At 37.0% G+C, this 19,679-nt stretch overlaps 2 protein-coding genes across 4 annotated transcripts; one reads left to right on the top strand and one right to left on the bottom strand.

Annotated features, from left to right (window-relative positions):
• The first annotated feature begins 118 nt into the window (after window positions 1–118).
• On the top strand, window positions 119–3,756 carry LOC132279909 (EIN3-binding F-box protein 1-like). Its single transcript, XM_059781971.1, has 2 exons — window positions 119–381; window positions 1,020–3,756. The coding sequence occupies exons 1-2, from the start codon at window positions 357–359 to the stop codon at window positions 2,960–2,962; spliced, it is 1,968 nt and encodes a 655-aa protein (XP_059637954.1). The 5' UTR covers window positions 119–356; the 3' UTR covers window positions 2,963–3,756.
• Window positions 3,757–6,748: 2,992 nt separating this feature from the next.
• Window positions 6,749–19,271, bottom strand: LOC132279908 (CBL-interacting serine/threonine-protein kinase 24-like). Of its 3 annotated transcripts, none has more exons than XM_059781969.1 (15): window positions 19,007–19,267; window positions 18,438–18,673; window positions 16,997–17,059; window positions 16,795–16,866; window positions 16,425–16,532; window positions 16,216–16,290; window positions 16,076–16,129; window positions 14,203–14,328; window positions 13,446–13,535; window positions 10,924–11,046; window positions 10,550–10,669; window positions 10,048–10,164; window positions 8,014–8,070; window positions 7,839–7,913; window positions 6,749–7,160 (listed from the first exon to the last, which is right to left on the bottom strand). In XM_059781969.1, exons 2-15 carry the CDS (start codon window positions 18,600–18,602, stop codon window positions 7,077–7,079), a joined length of 1,329 nt encoding a protein of 442 aa, XP_059637952.1. In that variant the 5' UTR covers window positions 18,603–18,673; window positions 19,007–19,267; the 3' UTR covers window positions 6,749–7,076. The 3 variants fall into 3 exon arrangements, 2 of the variants coding, with proteins under 2 accessions (XP_059637952.1, XP_059637953.1); XM_059781970.1 differs by lacking the exon at window positions 19,007–19,267 and adding an exon at window positions 18,945–18,995; XR_009471425.1 differs by lacking the exons at window positions 6,749–7,160; window positions 7,839–7,913 and having other exon boundaries at window positions 8,009–8,070; window positions 10,555–10,669; window positions 19,007–19,271.
• Window positions 19,272–19,679: the final 408 nt, after the last annotated feature.

Below are 19,679 nucleotides of genomic sequence, written 5' to 3'. Positions count from 1 at the left end.
AAGATTCATTGAACGGTGTAAGAGGGATGTGGCCTTTAATGTATCTGAATGAAGACTGACACCTCACCAAATAATTTATATATTGCATATATGTATGTATGTATTTTTATATATGTATATATATCGACTGTTGTGTGGCAAACATAAACAACAACAATCATTCCTTCTCCTCCACCTCTCTTTTTTTTCCCTACTCGTTAGGGTTTCAGATCATCTTGAATCTTCATACCTGTAATGCAATCAGAAATCCAAGCTAAAATATACAAATACATATACCTGCTCTGCTTTGTGTCGTTTTTGGTGATCGATCTGATCGTTTTTGCAGCCGATCGGGGTTTTTTTCTTGAGAAACAACCATGCCTGCGCTCATCAATTACAGTGGTAAGTTTCCAATTCTTCTGAGGGAATTCAGTTTTTGTTTGTGGGTTGAGCTTAAATATAAGTCTTTTTTAGGTGAATTTACTTGTTTGATTCTTCTGCTTATCATATAGTATTGATTTGTAGATCTGTGAACAACTGTTGATTGAGGTTTATATAGCCAATTTTTGAGTTCTACGTGTGATTGAAGTTTAAAACGAAATAAATTATAATGATAATAATAATAATAATAATCTAGGACTGTTAATAGTTTTTCTGAAAATATTTTGGAAAGGATTCTAGATGTGACATGGTGAACCAACAAAAGTAAAAAAGTTTTTGGGGAATTTTATTTCCCACTCCATCTCAGCTAGCTGAACAGAAACTATGAACTTTCTTTAGTTAGGTGAAGAATCAATCCTGAAAATTAATAAATAAGTTATAAGTAGCTATGGGAGGGAATTGTTTCGGTAAATTTCATCACATAGAGAATTTATTGTTTACCACAACTAGCAGATTTGTATATACAGCTGATAAATAAGTTATAATTAGCCATGGGAAGGAATTGTTTTGGTAATTTCATCACCTAGAAAATTTATTGTTTACCACATCTAGCTATATAAAAACTTAGCTGATATTGGTTCTTGTTATTGTGTTCTCAGGGGATGATGAAATTTATTCTGGAGGGTCCATTTATTCCAAGGATTCGAGCCTCTTGCTATCTCTTGGTTCCCATGTCGATGTCTATTGCCCTCCACGCAAGAGGTCACGCATCAGCGGACCATTCGTCTTCAGAGAAAACAGATTTGAGGAGGAAAAGAGACCATCCATTGAAGTTCTTCCCGATGAATGCCTTTTTGAGATCTTCAGACGCCTGCCTGGAGGTAAAGAGAGGAGTGCCAGTGCTTGTGTATCCAAGCGTTGGCTTATGCTGCTAAGTAGCGTGCGCAATTCTGAAATTTGCAGGAGCGAGTATGTTCAGGGAGGAACATGTGAAAACAATGTAGATCAGTCTTCGAATGACGTTGAAATGATCTGTGGCGATGAAGATAAGGAACTTCAAAGTGATGGGTACCTTACAAGGTGCTTAGAAGGGAAGAAAGCGACTGATATTAGACTTGCTGCTATTGCAGTTGGAACGGCCAGCCGTGGAGGGCTTGGCAAGCTTTCAGTCAGGGGAAGCAACTCTATCCGTGGAGTTACCAACCTTGGTCTCTCAGCAATTGCCCACGGTTGCCCTTCTTTAAGGGTTCTTTCTTTGTGGAACGTTCCTTCTATTGGCGATGAGGGTCTTGCAGAGATAGCCAAAGAATGCCACTTGCTAGAGAAACTTGACCTCTGCCAGTGTCCTTCAATCTCCAACAAGGGCTTGATGGCAATTGCAGTGAGTTGTCCCAATTTGACTGCTTTAACGATTGAATCTTGTGCAAACATTGGGAATGAGAGCTTGCAAACTATTGGAAGGTGCTGTCCCAAGTTACAGGCCATAACTATTAAAGACTGCCCTCTTGTTGGAGATCAGGGGGTTGCTAGGGTCTTGTCATCGGTTTCTTCTGTCTTGACAAAGGTAAAGCTTCAGGCCTTGAACATCACAGACTTCTCTCTTGCTGTAATTGGGCACTGTGGCAAAGCCATTACTAATATTGTCCTCAATGGGCTTCAAAATGTGAGTGAGAAGGGCTTTTGGGTCATGGGTAATGCTCAGGGTCTGCAGACACTTACATCTTTGACAATTACTTCCTGCCGAGGAACAACTGATGTGAGTCTTGAAGCCATAGGGAAGGGGTGCCCGAACTTGAAACAGATGTGCCTTCGTAAGTGTTGTTTTGTATCTGACTATGGTCTGGTAGCTTTTGCCAAGGCTGCTGGATCTCTTGAGAGCCTACAATTGGAGGAGTGCAACAGAATCACGCAGTCAGGTATTCTGGGTGCACTCTCAAACTGTGGATCGAAGTTGAAGTCTCTTTCCCTGGTGAAATGCATGGGAATTAAGGATCTAGCTCTGGAAACACCTACACTCTCTCCTTGCGAATCTCTCCGATCTTTGTCCATCCGAAGCTGCCCGGGGTTTGGCAGTGCTAGCTTGGCTATGGTGGGGAAATTGTGTCCTCAGCTGCATCACATCGACCTGAGTGGTCTTTATGGAATAACTGATGCAGGGCTTCTCCCACTTCTGGAGAGCTGTGAGGCAGGGCTTGTTAAAGTGAATCTTAGTGGGTGCTTGAATTTGACAGACGAAGTGGTTTTAGCCATGGTTAGACTACATGGGGGAACCCTTGAATTGCTTAATCTTGATGGTTGTAGGAAGATCACCGATGCAAGCTTAGTGGCTGTTGCAGAAAATTGCCTTTTACTAGATGATCTTGATGTGTCAAACTGTTCGATCACTGATTCTGGCGTTGGTGCTCTATCTCGTGGGGAGCAATTAAATTTGCATATCCTTTCTCTGTCTGGTTGCTCTAAGGTATCCAACAAGAGTTTGCCTTCCCTGAAAAAATTGGGAAGGACCCTGGTGGGTTTGAATCTCCAGCACTGCAATTCAATCAGCAGCAGCTCAGTTGAGCGGCTTGTAGACAACTTGTGGAGATGCGATATACTTTCCTAGATCAGGGCAGGAAACCGAACGCCTATATATGGTAAATTAAGCAGGCAGATGTAAAGGTGTTAAATTAGAATAGATAATTCGAAGACTCTATAGGTAGCAGAAGCATAGCTCCATATGGCTCGTACAGTCTGCGAACGCGGATAGCAGAATCAGCATACTTGGTAGTTTTCTATCCCATTAGCAGTGGGTCTCCTTATAGCTCAGCAGCTTGGTTGTTTTCCAGGGGACTTTGGTAGATACACTTTTCATCCCTTTTTGCAGGTTTCCTCATTTACAGAGAGCCTGTTAGACCTGTTTAGTCTCTCTCATAGACGGGAGGCTGCCTCTTCCACAGCCATGGTTCCCTGATAATACAGTTACCCTGTCCTGGTTTTAGGTTTTCCACTGGTGGGTATTCCACTTCTTGTCATGTCATGGTTCGGGTTCGCATTGCTGGGTGTTCTAGTGCCTGGTATTTTAGCTGGCTTCGTTTGGTGCTTTTTCAGTCTTCCTTGCCGTTTAGTTTGTGTTTAGCTTTAATGGTCTTTTTAAGTGTGTGTCCTTGTTTTATCTTATTTTGGTCCTCTCCCTGTGGTTGCATCGGGAAGTTGCAAGTGTGGGTGACTCTGACTCGTGGACTTCGGCCATGGCAGCTTGTTCATGTAGTTGCTATGACAACCTCACGGTTGTTTGTTTTTTTCTTACCAAGTCCTAGTTTTTTATGGGATCACCAAATCCTATTTCTTCATATGTCTCCTGCTCTTGTATATTGTTCTATGCAACCACTTTCTATGTAATAAAATGGGAATTCGCTACTTGTGTTGTTACTTTGTTGGCGGCAATGAATAATGTTTGATATCAATGCCCTTCCAGTCATTTCTGAGCACTGAATGGAGTTGAGTTTTCAATTTAGAACGTCCAATACTCCAATGTATGGCAATTGGCAATGCAAATTCGATTTTCCCAAACTTTAGTTTTGCATGGTTACAGAAGAGAGAAAATTCATTGATGGGAGCATTGTAATCAGTAGTCAGCTGCGAGGGGCTAAGAGAACTATTGATGGGAGCTGCTCACAATGTCAGTTTGTTGGAAGATGATAGAGAGAATTCATTGTTAGTTATTTGGGTTGGTTTCGTTTTTTTATTTTAAGGAAATGCGGTATTTGTTTGAAGAAGGAAAATAGCAAGTAGCCTGGGAGTCTTAACACATCTGATTACATTTAAGTGGGGGAAACGATATTATTCCCCATTCATATAGTCGGATGTATCCAACAATTTTTTGATAAATTTTTGGAGATTTTTGTTCAGGAAAAAAATAAATAAATAAATCTTCTGTTACTGCTAAAGTTTCTTTTCTGAATTTTAGAGAATTGAGTTTCCTTTAATGTACATCCCAATTCCCAAAGTTTCACATGGTAATGCTTGATTGTGCAACTGCAGCATATCTAATCAAGCATTGAAGTCATTAAGCAGGAAGGCAGGCACTGTTTGGACCGTGTTTGATGATGGCAGAACATTTCCTCAATATTTGATATGGGTGCTGTATTCAGATCTTGTTGTGACCACAAAAGGGGAGGTTGGTAAATGGAGCTGAGTTTGAATGATAATCAACTAAAGGTTGTTGCCGACACTAAATTGATTCAATGTATTGGAAAAATAGGTCACTGTGACCCAGATCTTCATCATTTGTCTTAAACTAATATCTAAGCAAACCATCTCCTTTTGTAATCTGTCTTCCTCCGCCCCCACAAGTCAATTATCAAAAAATTAAAATATACCATTAGTCTCTCTCTCTCTCTCTCTCTCTCTCTCTCTCTCTTTCCTCCTTAATTTGTTTTCCCACCTACCACTTGCAATACAAAATTATGTTTCATTAACTTCTAAAGTACCCTCACTGCGAAATCAATTTAGATTTGTAAAAAATAACATCATTCTTTAAATGCCTATCCAATACCAATCTACTAACTCGCAGATATATAGGTTAATTCTTCTATACTTAAATTTTTTTTTTTTTTTTTTTTTTTTTTTTTTTTTTTTTTCACCTTCTGTACTTTAATTTAGTTACATCTCCAATATGACACTTTGTAAAGCTATACATCCAAATTATCATTATATCGGGAACATATATATATATATATATATATATCAGTGTGTGTGTATCCTGATAAGAAAGGAGGAGGGATGGTACATCAATAATTTGAAAACCTGCAAATTCAGACTATTGGTCGAGTCATTTCACACAGTTTCTGAAAGCCTGAAGTGAGAGTAACAGTTCTCTGAGGAGACTTGGAAACAAGTTCTCCAATAGGGACCCTCAAACTCAGATGCATTACATTGGCAGACAACTAGACAAGTAACCCCGCCAATACAATATATATATCGTTTTACAAAGAACACAACTATAGTATTACAGTACCTTCCCATCCCCTCCACAACAGAAAAAAAAAAAAAAAAAAAAGAAATGTCCCCCAAATACTTTGAACTACTTGTTCTTCTTTATTTCTAGTCAGAAACATATACACTGATGGCTTCCTCAAGAAATTACCCAAAAAACCCAAGCATTGCATTCATTCTGATGATCTTCTTTTCTCTCACATTCCTTCATTCCAAGTCAGGTAAATAAAAGAATCAAAACCCAATTCCATTCATAACACTCTAAGCACTAGTGTGTTCTCTCTTCTAAATTTAGTGTTTTGCTTTTATTCAATTTAATAACTCCTTGTTTTCCATTTTTGGGTTTAAAATTTCTATAGCTAGATCATGACTGTCGTCTCATATTCTTCTTCTTTCTTTTGTGGCAGTTGGGTTACTAGTTTTAGGGGAGATTGAGGGTACGAGGCAAATGAAAGGTGTGTTGGGTTCAAGGCCCCCTCAGTGTATGAAAAGGTGCCTTAGTTGCAGACCTTGCATAGCTGCTTTAGTTACTCATCCCCACGCCAAATATAATTCCAGGAAACAAGCAGCTATACAAGATGAGAACTACTATCTTCTCTCTTGGAAATGCAGATGTGGAGATAAGTACTTTCAACCTTGAAACTACTGTTTTCACACCTAATCTCAGAATCTTCTATGTAATGGAACACGGAGGGTGCTGATCAGTGATCACCCCCACATGGGATATGGTCCACACACACACACTCTGTGTGTGTACTATGTATATAACATGTACTTTAATTATTTAGAGAGAAAATTTCCAGCCTAGGCAAGAAATAAGGTTGCTGTTAGACCTTTCAGCACAAGTGAGAAGTGCAAAGGCGATACAGAAAAATGCATTGAACATTCTGAACGACTTATTTGAAACTAAAAGGATAGAGGCGTTCAACATCGGCAATTACCTCGACATTTCATTAAATTCAAAAAATTTAGGTCCATATTCAAGAATCAAGAGGCGTATTTCTTGACCTCAGTACATGTGCATGCACCTGTGTGTGTGTGTGTTTTTTTTGGGGGATTGTATGTTGGTCACAATGTCCATTATTTAATTCCATGCCAAATTCCACATAAGAACACACTGAACAAAGGCCGAAGAGCACAATGAAGACCAAGAAAAATAGGCAACCAAGTTACGTACCTTTTCTTCCTTGTTTTCCTTCTCTTCTTCACCAACAACCCCCAACACCCCCCCACACCCCCCCCCCCCCCCCCCCCCCTCCCCCCTCATAATTGTCTTGTGTATGTAAAGTATATCAAATTAGAATCAGGAAGGGTAATAATACCACGTGAAACAAATTTGAATTACACGGTTATAATCATATCAAGAAAGGATTGTGAGCCACCAGCATGGTTGTCCATAGAAATTTCACAACACTAAATAAAATGTATAAATTATAGGCATTTATGATACGTACTCTGTATACAACCTGAGACAAGTATGATTTTCTGTGCATACAACCTCTAGGCTCTAAATACAAGGATTATAGGTCAACCTAGAGGGTTGGAAGAAACCACTAAACCTAATGAAATCGGTTTTATAATATAATGCCGCAGTGATTAAAAGCTAAAAAGGGGACTGCAACTTACAAACCATGTAATATTTCTTGCCTATTGATGCCCAAGACAAGTATGCTTCCATGACCAACGAATAGCTTTCCTGTGTTGGTCTGCTTACTGATATGCTTCACACCCATAGAACTGGATCAGCAAGTCATTGACTTAAGCAGAGCAGGATCAGTTGGTTTCCATATGATATGCTCGAGTTTAGCACAGAAGTTCTTGTAGAACTGCAGCAAAAGATACAGGAGAATATTAGTATTTTTATCAAAGCAGCATCAGTCAGATGTGTCTGATGAAATTATCTGAATGTAAAAAAAATTATTAATGCTGACTTCTTATGACTTAAAACCATTAGCAGACACCACTACACATTCTAGCCTTATCAAAATTTATGGAGTCATTAAACCTTGCAGACGGATCCATGAATGGAGTACCAAAATTTATGGAGTCATTAAACCTTGCAGAGGGATCCATGAATGGAGTTACCCTTGTTCAATGCATGTATATCTAGTTCGAGGGAAAATTTTATAAGGTGGTGAAGATTAGATGGACAGTCAGGAAAAGGAGGTGATAACGCCAAAAGTAGCAAGAAATAACGATAGCCTCATATTAAGGCTCTCCAAGGACGAGATAAAAAATGAATGGGTTATGGTTATGACTTGTGAAAAAAATGTGATGTGGTTGATAGAAGACAGAATACTAATGGGCACTATAGTAAAAGATAAACCATGCTACCAAGCCAGCCATCAGAGCAAGACTAATTGAGCTAAAATGTGCTCGTTGAACTTTATGAAGTCTACTGACTAAGTTGTATGTGTGTGTGCAAATGTATGCAGGTAACCATAGGTTTCATTCAACAAGAAATTGTGAAGCCAAATGCAATTCCAAAACTGGTACAAGCTAACCTTGTGATATTCAAGAGTATCCCCAGCAGCCTTTCGTACGTCCACCATGAAAAGCGATGGGGCAACTTCAAAAACCTAAATACCATAAAACGATCTCTTGGAAATAGCACCACCAATTGGAGGCTCTTTATGTAGAATCAAAGAAGCATTAATCAAAAATAAAGTTCAGAGTTACCTCCAACACGACAGCAAGTTGACCAGTCCTATAGGCAGAGACTCCTTCAAGTCTTGTCTGCAAGAAATGATTGTTGATAGTAATTAAAGCATATTGAGATTTAAAAAACAAGGTTATCTGAAACTTGGCACTTCAGTTTTTTTCCTTTTTTTTCAAGGTTATCTTAAACTTGGCACTTCAGTTAACAACACATCTGATAGTATTGAAATCATAACATAACAGAACTAGCCAAGACGATATGAGATTCAAAGTTGAAGCATTCTCAGCATAGTTCATCACCTTTGTGTGATTCACTAGACGCTCTTGACCTAAATGTGGAGGAATTTTTGTTTGATTCTCTAGATGGTCTTGACCTTAATTTTCCTTATAAATTTAAAACCACCTAAGCAATCATCACATACACTCAATTTTGAACTAAAAGATTCAACATAAACATTTTGATATTTGTACTTCTCTTATTTCTTTTTCTTGTTCTCATTTGGCAAATTTGTTTCAAGAAAACTGCAATATTTTACAACTTCCTTTTAGAGCTGTTAAGCATACATTTTGCTGAGTGGTTTGACAAATCAAAGTAATAGCATTGGTTATTATTATCTTTTGGGAGGTCCAGATACATTATGAAACAAAGTAAAATGGAAGAAATTGAGACTGTATACTGCAACATTTGCAAATTTCTTTTAGGGCTTTCAAGCATACAACTCACTGAGTGGTTTATTTGAATCAAAACAATTATAGTCAAATTATAATAAACTTTTGGGAGTTACAGATATACTAAATTGGATGAAATTGTTGCAGGAGAACTGCCAAGTCTTACAAGTTACTTTCAGAGCTTTCAAGCATACAACTTCTGTAGTAATTCACACAAATCAAGCAATGAGATATAAAATTAGCCCAGAACATTATTGAATATCTCAGCATAACCTGGAAACTGTCCAATAAAGGTCCCTGCCTGCCTATTACTATTATTTTTATGCAATCCCTAAAAGACTTCATTTATGACCTGTGCTATATTACATAAACAAGAACCTAATATGAACTCGACACAACATGGAGACACCAGCATAACAATCTAAAAAACAGGAGTCGGGACATGGACACATAAAGGACAGAACTACTGACATACTAATGAAACTGGCCCCATGTTTGTTAAATTTTGCAATTAAAAAGAACATTTAATCTTTTATCATGATAGTAAATTTCTTAAAAGGAATATGATGTCATTAGGTAACTGAGTAAATCAGAATATATATATATATATATATATATATATAGGTTATGCCAACTATGTGTTCGAAATGTGTTGGAATAGTATTGTTGTTTGACATGAGTTCAAAACTGATGCAGCTTTATGGAAGAAACCGTGCTGCTTAGGACTATAACTGAGTAGTGGGTCAACAATGACCATGATGTTGGGCAAACATGAAGTACTCTCCTACAATGATGAAACCAAGTGTAAGATAGAACAACATCGGAGCAGGTTTTCAAGGCTGAAAGTTATTGGCTGTATCATGTAGTTAAGACATTGGGTTTTAGGGATTGTGAGGGTGTGGGTGTCAGAAAGGGGTAGGATTTTGGAACTTTAATTAGGTAGCAAAAGACAATTTTGGAGTGGTTCTTGGATGGTGACAATAACTAGAGGTTAGTGTCGAATGACCGAAGAAGGGAACTGTTGGGATTTTTCATTGAAGCGAGAGGTTGCTCAAATCTCCGTAGGAAGGTTGCTGGAATCTCTGGACAGTGCCCATTTGGCTGTTTTAAGGTTTTGGGCACTAGAAACAGATTTATAGCATAAGGAGTGTGAAAAGGTTATTCCTCATTCAGGAAAAGAAATGCGTAAAGCTTATTGAAGAGCACTGTTAGATTGAAAAATCAATGAAACTACAAGTTTATTGCAAAGATCGTGGGAACTCACAATAGGACACTCTTTAACATTACATGGCAATGATGGTTGCAACGAATGACGGTATCATCACAAGAGCAAAAAAATACAAGGTGAACCATTAGGGTAAAAGATCAATTTATCAAGCAGTTTACCTTGTAGTTACGTGTGTGGACCTTGAGAGACATTGATTCTGCAACAGCTTCAATAGTAGAAATTATAATTTTAGCTGGCTGGCGTGAAACAAAACGGGTTTGCCGCTTTACATAATCCTGCCATAGATAAATATAGTCAATTGTCTCACTTACCAAATAGAAAGAAGTCACATTTAATATGTGAAACATGGATGGGAAATGAAATTCACTCTCTTAGAAGAATAATTGATGAGTCAATATTCGTTACATACAATCCTTAACAATAAAAGTGGCCATGATTTACTTGCACAATCCACTTCCAGCTTAATGAGGTAGAAATCCTCAGTACTTGGAAATTTGAAAAGGTGGGGAATGGCTAGAAGATTAAGGCTACCAATTTCAGAAAATTTGAAGTATATCACAGTGACACTACTAAGAAAAGAATTATAAAAACTCATATAGAATATGATTGAAGTTCAATTCAGTACATATCTGGCAGCAAATTGGAAATATGTAGTTGTACCTGACCTCTGTCAAACAAGGCTGAGAGGTTCAAGCCTTGAGAGAGGGTGATCATCTCAAATGCATTCATTATCAGAGGGCCACTTTCCTTGTTTTCGGATTGTTCAGTTACAAACTGGTCCTGCAAAATAGAAAAAAAACAACCAGATGTCAACTCCAGATACATTGAAAAAAAAAAAAAAAAAAAAAAAAAAAAAACTCGAGAGGCAATGCAATGCAAAGGTTTATGTAAGAGGCAAAAACATTGAGAAGCATCAGATTATAATTCCTGAAGTAACCAAACTGCTATTATATTATTTTATTAGGAAAAAGAAAAATCTTTCTCAGTTGAGGAAGAAGATATTTGCACTCAGCACAAAAGAAACAAGGATCAACCTCGATGTCATCAAAAACTGCACGAACATCATCCAAATTCACTTCTTCATCTTCTCCAAGTCTGACAACCATGTAGTTCTTCTGGAACCATGGATCATTTTTTATACCTTCAATCCGAATACGCTGCATGAACTCAAAAACGAATTACTGAAAGGGAGAGAAGAAACTACTAACGCATCTAAATTTTTGCAGTGTCATAATATATATATATATATATATATATATATATATTAATTCTCAAACAAAAACATAATGCTTTTTGCAGGGCACAAACCTTGTTTTAAGACCAGAACCTCATACACACTGGCATTCTCTTTGGACCTAGAGCACAATTTAACTTGTTTCATAATATTGATTATCAAGCAGCACAAATTAGTGTGTGTGTATATATGTATTTTGTTATAGATTTAGAACAATGGATTTTTTGGGGAAACAAGCTAGGATAAAAAAAATATGGATAAGTTACCTTGACCCCCCTGAGGTTTGGCATAATTACTATCGGTTTAAAGTTGTAAAAAAAATTCAGTCAACCTCATCTGAGGTTTGTTTGAAATAACTATCACCTCCCCTGCCATCAACCAATAAAGAACAATTCTTAAATCCCAAAAATGCCCATGTACAAATTCCCTCTTTTTTTTTTACTTCTCTCTTCTCAATAACTCCGTGTAGATTGAGTGATTATCTATGCATATATAAATTGATTACACATACACGTGTAAAAATTGAAAACTATGTGGGCATTAAGATGTCAACGATTCAAAGATGGAATCTCTCTCTAGCAACAGCCATTTCCCACTCACAGTTTCTTTTGAATTTCTTCATTGACACCACCAACAAAAAATACCAAGGTGGATCATCAATATTAAGATTGTTAATGGGGTTGGGCCTTCCATTGCAAATCACAAGAGGATATCAATCACCCATTTACATTCTTATTCACTATTCAGTAAATACGGATTTTTTTTTTATACATTTGCTTTCCTTATCAGGGTGCTTTTAAGTGATGCCTTGATCTGTTGCTAAAAGGGTTCGGCCCTGCTTAGCAGACATTACCTTCATGTCTTAAAACACAATTGGTTGACAGAGAAGGGCTGTGGTGGAAATATAGTGAGGAGCGGCAACCGCTCTAATCGTGGAGGGACAAGGCAAGATGTGAGGAGAAAGAGTGATGACCGCTGACAGTGGCGAGAGAGGGGCCGAGAGAGAGAGAGAGAGAGAAGCTGCAGCCACAGTGGTGGTGGAGGGAGGGGGCAAGCAGTGGGAAGGGAGAGTTGGGCTTGGTGAAATGGTAAGGTTGTTGTATTGTGACCTGGAGGTCACAAGTTTGAAACAAGGACACAGTCTCTCATGTGGAGATAAGACTATATATATCTCATCCTACCCAAACCCGGCAATGGCGAGAGCCTCGTCAATCATGATTGGGCTAGCCCTTATATATATATATATATTAGGCCTTCCACATACTGCATGGATCTCCAAGGAAGGTTTTCCAACTCAGCTCAACTCCAGCCCCCTTTTTTCTTCTATAAAATGGGATGCTCCTGTATCATATTAGTTTTTGATTGCATCAAGCACAATCATGTGTATTTTCTTGAAAACACATCAATGCAAGTCTTGGTGATTCTTTAAGTTAAAGGTTGCAGCTGTTCAAATTTTCACTTTTATATTTGAATGCAAATCAAAGGAGAACATTGACCCCAACCCACACCCCCCCCCCGCGCAATGATGATGGTGTTAGCCCTCTCAGAGCACCCCATAGTCAAGCACCAGGCAATTACAGAGAAACTCTCTGGGATGCACACAAGGGATTCGAACTCCCAACCTCAGTCCATGATGTAGGAATGTTGATCAGTAATTTTGCATTTTTTTCCTATTCTTTCTGTGTATATCTTCTAGTGATTGTAAATAATATTTTACTATTCTGAATTCTTATGTAAATATTTAAACAAAGAGGTCCCTTTAAAAGAGAGAATAGAAAAAATGCCTAAATTTGTCCAAGACTTCCATTTCAGGGCTATATCGATATTTACACTGCAAAACAATTATTCATGTACCACAATGCTATAGAGCCTACAGATCGAACTATTAACCCTTATTTGCTAAAACTTCGTTGTCCTTTTAATTGCTTTGCCTTATTTATTTATTTTTGAAGTTTCGAATTATGAAATTAAATTCAAGGTACACAAGAATATGGATTTGTGGAATATCATTATTTCAACGTTCTTGCAGCATTCTGGTCATCAATGAACATGGAAAACATATATGAAATTGAGTTTTCATCATTGTTGATAATTCTATGGGCTAAACAATTGTCAACTGAAAAATCTCTTGCATGATGTTCCATCTCATCATCATCTATCCTCAAGTATATAAAAGTTCAAGAATTAAAGAAGCAATTGGCACATAATGTACTTTCAGAACAATGTAATGCATATGAGAGCGTGTGCACACTCACACACACACACACAGTTATATTGAATCGAGGATTTGCATATACTAATAAGCAATGATCTTATACTCACAGTTTCAGGTTTGGGATCAAGTATCTTATGTATCAAGGATTTTGCACCAGGAGAAAACCAAAATGGGCACGAAAATTGTGCGGCACTGACCTACACATCAGTCAAAAGAACAATTAGATAGCCCACACATATTGACACAGCTTACAGAACAACTCGCATGACATAGCTGGTAAAACATGAAAAAGGCTCCTCTTAGTTTGTAAACCACAAAAAAGATGAAACAAGCCATTATAGCAGCCCATACCCATTCGCACGACATTAACACGGACCATAGTTACAAAACGCCCAAGTCATAAACCTCCAGAAAACATAAAAGGTATTTTGGGGACAGACAGAAATAAAGTGAGACCAGCCCCTTTGAGGCCAGGAAGAGAGGTTCTTGAATCCGATCCAATTCCAAGTGTACTCAAAACAAAAGCATCTCACAGATACTTTTGCGCATTTTTTGCAAATTGTGTCATTTAGTTGTGTTTATTCCTAGAAAAGGAATCAATGTGGAAAGTGCTCTTCCCAGTCCACGAGTTTGGGTGAAGCAAGGAGCTAGGAGTAACGCATAACTTAGAAACAAGGTGTCTGACGTCATTGGAAGAAAGGAACAAGAATTATGATAGTCCTCGCTTTTAAGAGTGAAATCTAATAGTGCATTAGAAAGGACATGTGACAAAGAAGGGCAAACAGAAGGAATTCTGCAAATATCTGATATATAAAAATATGTTATAGACGTAGATTCTTCAACTAAAGAATAACAACAGCTAACCTTTTTGTACAAGGTTGGAAGGTCCGTCTCATCAAATGGGAGATATCCCGCCATTAAAACATAGAGGATGACTCCACATGACCAGACATCTGCAGCGGCACCGTCATAACCCTGGTGACCTAACACCTAAATGCATTGATTGTTGGGTAATAAAATCAGATGGTTAAATAAATAAATAATAAATAATTAAAACTCAGCACATGCTTCTTTGAAAAAGAATTACTTAGTAGTAAATAACCAAATAAAATAATAGAGATGGTGAAGAATATAGTTTTCTTCTTCTTTTGGTAGGTAAGAAAAGATTTCATTTTAACTGGAAATATGAAATTTCATCCAACTCAAGGAGTTGCTAGAAATCACAAATATATACAGCAAACCATGTACAAGTCATTACAGTATTACTGAAAGTAATTAAGGAGTACAATGATTATCACAGATTATTGACTTCCAAGGAATACAAGGTGCATTGAGCCATATATAGCAATCCAGAACCCAAGAATAAGAAACAGAATATTTTACAACGCTTAAATTAGGTATGGAAGCCCAAGGGAGAGGGTGATATATCCTCAAAGGGAAAATTAAAAAGGAAAAAGATAAGACTAAACATGAGGTATTCAAGTAAATGAAGAAAGTGAAAAATAAACATCTTCTACTGACAGAGATACACTCCTTTCACCCACCCATTCAAAAGACAAGCTCAAGGAGGGTAGACAACCAGCTCCCTCTCTCTTTATTTATGCATATTGCTGAATATATTCCATTGATATCCAACAATATTTCACTCATTATTGGGTGTCATGGAGGCACTGTAATTTCAAAATATTTATGTACCCAAGATATTTGCACAAGTCAGTGAGCTAATAACTCAACTGCTTGAAAGTACTGTGCAAAGCACTTTATCAATAATTCCAGCAATAGATGCGATAACACAGCTTATCTGTGTATGTTTGAATACACTAATGTATAAACATGATGCAAGTGTGCAATCCAGCAGTCATGATAATGGAAGTGGTACGGGTGGAGGTGGACGATGTAATACTTTTTTTTAAAAAAAATGGTGGAGGTGGACAATGTTAAACTAGTGATTGTGAAGCATAATTTCACTAAGTCGCTTAAGGAAAATAAAAAAATCTTTGGTCTCATAACATAAAAGGTTAAGTTTCTACTTTGTCTATTTCTATCTTAATATATTAACTTAAACATAATCATATATATTAATCCAAAAACAAGAATAGAAAGGAGAAAGGACCTGTGACAGTTTTTCTATCTTTCCTACTAGGTAATCTAATATCCTTATGCATGAAGATGGATACATTGCGATGATATTGAAAGGAATGGAAGGCGTGTATTCAAGTGGTGGCAATGTTAGTGGTAGTGGGCAGGAGGCAGTGGCTCCATTGCCAGTTCCAATTCGACTTAGTAAACTTACCATGAGAATGGTGATGCAAACAGAAAATGAAAAGTAAAGCCTAAGATTTTTCATAACCATTATCAAATTATTATAATGTCATCCACTGTTTCAAAGGTATGAACTACTTTTTAGAATAAGGTATTCCTGTAAGGAAGTTTTGCCCCACCTTCAAGCTTTTACCTTTATATAACAGTATGAATACTTATTTTTTTATACATGTAATTATAGGAAGTACAAAACAATACCCTAATTTGAAGCTATGTAATCCTGACAGAAATTGCCTAAAAGTCATATATGTAAAACAAGTGTCGGCAAAACCATCAAGCATGAAACTGAGCCAAATGAGATAAAATCAAAAGCTATAGGAACAGCAGAAAAAAAGAAAAAAGAGAAGGCAGCATTGGTATGTGAGACCAGATCAAATTAGTATTGGGCAAATTGATGTGTCTTAAAAGGGTGTACCTCAGGGGCAACATAATTGGGGGTCCCGCAAGTGGTACGAAGAAGTTCAACTCCCTGCAGATGGATTATACAGAGTATATACATAGTTAAAAGAAGCACTCTTTTGTTTTGCAATCCAAATAGAACATGATCATGCTTACTTGTTGTGGCAATGCACTCAGTCCAAAATCAGAAACTTTTAAGCTTCCGCTGGAATCGAGAAGAAGATTTTCAGGCTATAAATAACAAAGAAAACCAAAAAATGTTAATTAGGATCACCATAATAAAAACAATTGCTCAATTTTTTTTTTTTCCTGAATAAATACAATTGCTCAATGAAATGAGTCACATGTCAACCATCGTTTTGCACCTTCAAATCTCTGTGGTACACACCCTTACTGTGACAATGAGCAACTGCATCTATAAGCTGTTGAAAGTATCGTCTGGATTCGTTCTCGGAAAGTCTGCCTTGATGAACCTGTACACCCAGGATAAGAGTGAGCAAAAACAGTTCCCCACATCAGCAATGCAGCATAATGGAGCAGCAATGCTTCACGCCACTAAGATGGAAATTATAAACATGTTTTAAGAAATTCTGCAAGGCACTTCTGGAAATTATAAAAATGTACAACCTTGTGAGTGAAACAATCATCTGATTTCAACAACATCCAAGCAAAGAGAAAATGTAAAAGAATGTTAACATCCACTATTTGCATAAGTAGAAGTTGGAGAAGCCTTACAATTCTATCAAAAAGTTCTCCTCCAGTGACAAACTCTAGAACAATGTAAATCTTTGTCCGGCTAGCCAAAACCTAACAAAAAAATAAAAAGAAAAGCAAAACTAATATCCAGAAAAGCTTCAGGAAAATAAGTCTTTAACATACCAATGGTGTGATATAAAGAAAAATTAATATTGATCAAAGGCATATTGCAAAGACATACCTCATGCAGCCTAACTATATTAGGATGCCTGACAATCTTCATTATGGATATCTCTCTTTTTATCTGGAAATAAACTCAAGGAAGTTAGAAAATACTTATAAAGAGAAGGAATATTCATGAGCCAAGGTCAGAAGTATCATACTTCTACCAAATATGTTCACACTCAAATCAAACTGAGAATAAAAAAATCTAAAGTTCCAATAACTTAGAAATTAGTCTCTCTTCTTCTTCTTCCTTTTTTCCTTTGTACATGTATGCATGCATTATCCAGAAATGTGAACTGCAGTAGCCAGTAGGCTACATGCATTTGAAAATGTTTTAGTGTGGGACTGTAGGTTGCCTCAGTGGCCTTTATATAACAGATAGGTTGTCCTGTAGGCTCTAGGTCAGAACCAAAATATCAAAAGCATTCAGATTTTCGTTGTGGAGAAATTTAATAAGCACTAAGCACAGAAATTTTGGGAAAAGAAGTACCAAATTCTTAACGGGTTGTATATACCAAGTCCCCTCAGCTACCTTGCCTAACTACTGCTCCATTCTCAAAATCCAAATTAAGGTCATCAAAAATTTAGATAGAATTTAGAGACTTTTTGCCATTCTGACCATGTAAGGAGAAAGATGGTAGAGTAGATTGCAACAAAGAGTCAAGTCTTAGGACGTATAGCTGACCAGGTGTTTATGTGACTTTACGGTCCCTCCCCCTCAATGGGAAGTAGCTATAGATAATTCTCAATGAACCTATACCTTTGTTGCAAGTATGACTCCTTCCTTGAAAATTTAACAACTTGAAATGCAAAACCAGTGGAAAAAGTGGATACATCAAACTCCTTGGTCAAAAGACGAACATTTCCCCCCTACTATAAATTAGATGTCAGAGCAGGCTATGAAATAAAATCGTAAGAAAATTACAAAGATCCCTCCTTTAGGATATTCTTTCTATATATTTTCTCATCCCCTACATCACCTATCACCATGAACCTCTACGCTACTACCCGGACTAAGATTTAGTTTCACTTTTAAGAAAATCATAATAATTTGAAATCCTCGAACTGTTAAATCTTTTGAACAATCCCAATATGTGTAATTTTCATCAGATTTTTGGAACTCTATAGTTGAGGCACTTGAGCATATGGTTCTTTCATTTTGGACTAATCCACTCATCAGCATCAGTTATCCAACATCAAATAATCACAAGGAAACATAGTCCTGTAGAAAATTGTGCAGCTATATTACAATTGTGACTTCAAACACATATACAGAGAGAACTCCATTAATAGAGATACAAATAGATACAAATTTACAGAAAAATAATAATAAACATAAACTTTCAATATTTAAAAATTCTATAGGCACTTTCTTCATATGATGCGCGTCAGAATACATAAGCACATATATATATATATATCTTTACAATTATAGGGAAGGAAGACTAATTTTAAACCTGATCAACCATTTTGTGCTTGAGTATGGTGGTTTTTGCCATAACTTTCATGGCCACACTCTCACCAGTCTCTGTGTTCTGCGCAAACTTAACCTTGGCGAAAGTACCTTCTCCAATTGTGCGTCCCATCTCATATCTTCCAACTTTTCGCGTCACCTTTTTCATACTCGTTCCAAACTCGTTTTCAATTAGATCGCCACAATTCTCTATCAAAGGATAGAGAAACTCGCAAAAATCTGCCAAGCAAACGAAGCACAGCAATCAATTAAAAATCTGAATCGAAATGGTATTATACAGGAATCGATCATTAATAATTCAAATGTATGCACAGTTGCAACCAATAAAAGTAATAAAGTTATATTGAATCACGATATTACGAAATTGCGAAAAGGAACCCTAATATATATACACACAAATACATGTAAGGACGTACAGTACATATATATATATATATATATATAGAGAGAGAGAGAGACAGAGAGAGTCAGAGAGGGATGATGATGATACAGAGAGATATTGCGATGAAACGAATACAAGCGAATTGAGGAATATTCCGGCGTAATTCTTACCCAAAAAGTGGAAATATTCGAACTCGGAGTCCCTGGAAAATAACGGTGTGAGATGGCAACGCCCGAGCTCCGATGAGCTAACTCGGAGCTGAGTTGGCTCAGCTGAAGAACAAGACGAGAAACAGCGTAGAGATAAGTTTTTCCGTTTTTTTTTTTGTTTTTTTTTCCCTTCGCAATAGAGATAGAAGAGATGAAAGGCTTAATTTTAACCGCTCAAAGCCTCGAGCCATCTTTTACCGAATAGATATGGCGCAGTTAAAATATATACATATATATTTTAAACTAGAAGTCTATGGCTGTGTTTAATAATACTCCGTAGTAGGCCAAGCTGGAAGTGATGACGTGGCAAGACTCCTCGGAATGTTTATCATTTCTATATAGTATATTTGTCGTACTACAAAAATTAGCACCCATTGCTTTTTCTCTTCACAATTTTGTGCTTTCCAAATTTCTTCAACAAGAAAGCATGTGTTTCTCGACATAAGCGGATGCAGTTCTATATTGCACAGCGTGATTAACAGTAATCATTCACTATAGTAGTACTGTATTGCACGCATGAAAGATGTCAAATTTTTTTTTTATATATCAAAATATATTTTCAATTGGTTTTTTTTTTTTTTTTTTTTCTCGTGATATTTGTGTATTTGAGTGCACGTAACATTTACACAATTTA

Source organism: Cornus florida, unplaced genomic scaffold (assembly GCF_030987335.1).
Source record: "Cornus florida cultivar Cherokee Brave unplaced genomic scaffold, ASM3098733v1 CherokeeBrave_3.0.0_Hap2_Chr10, whole genome shotgun sequence".
Classification (NCBI taxonomy): domain Eukaryota; kingdom Viridiplantae; phylum Streptophyta; class Magnoliopsida; order Cornales; family Cornaceae; genus Cornus; species Cornus florida.
Note: the sequence above shows the minus strand (reverse complement) of the source record. Positions and strands in the feature narration are given on the sequence as shown.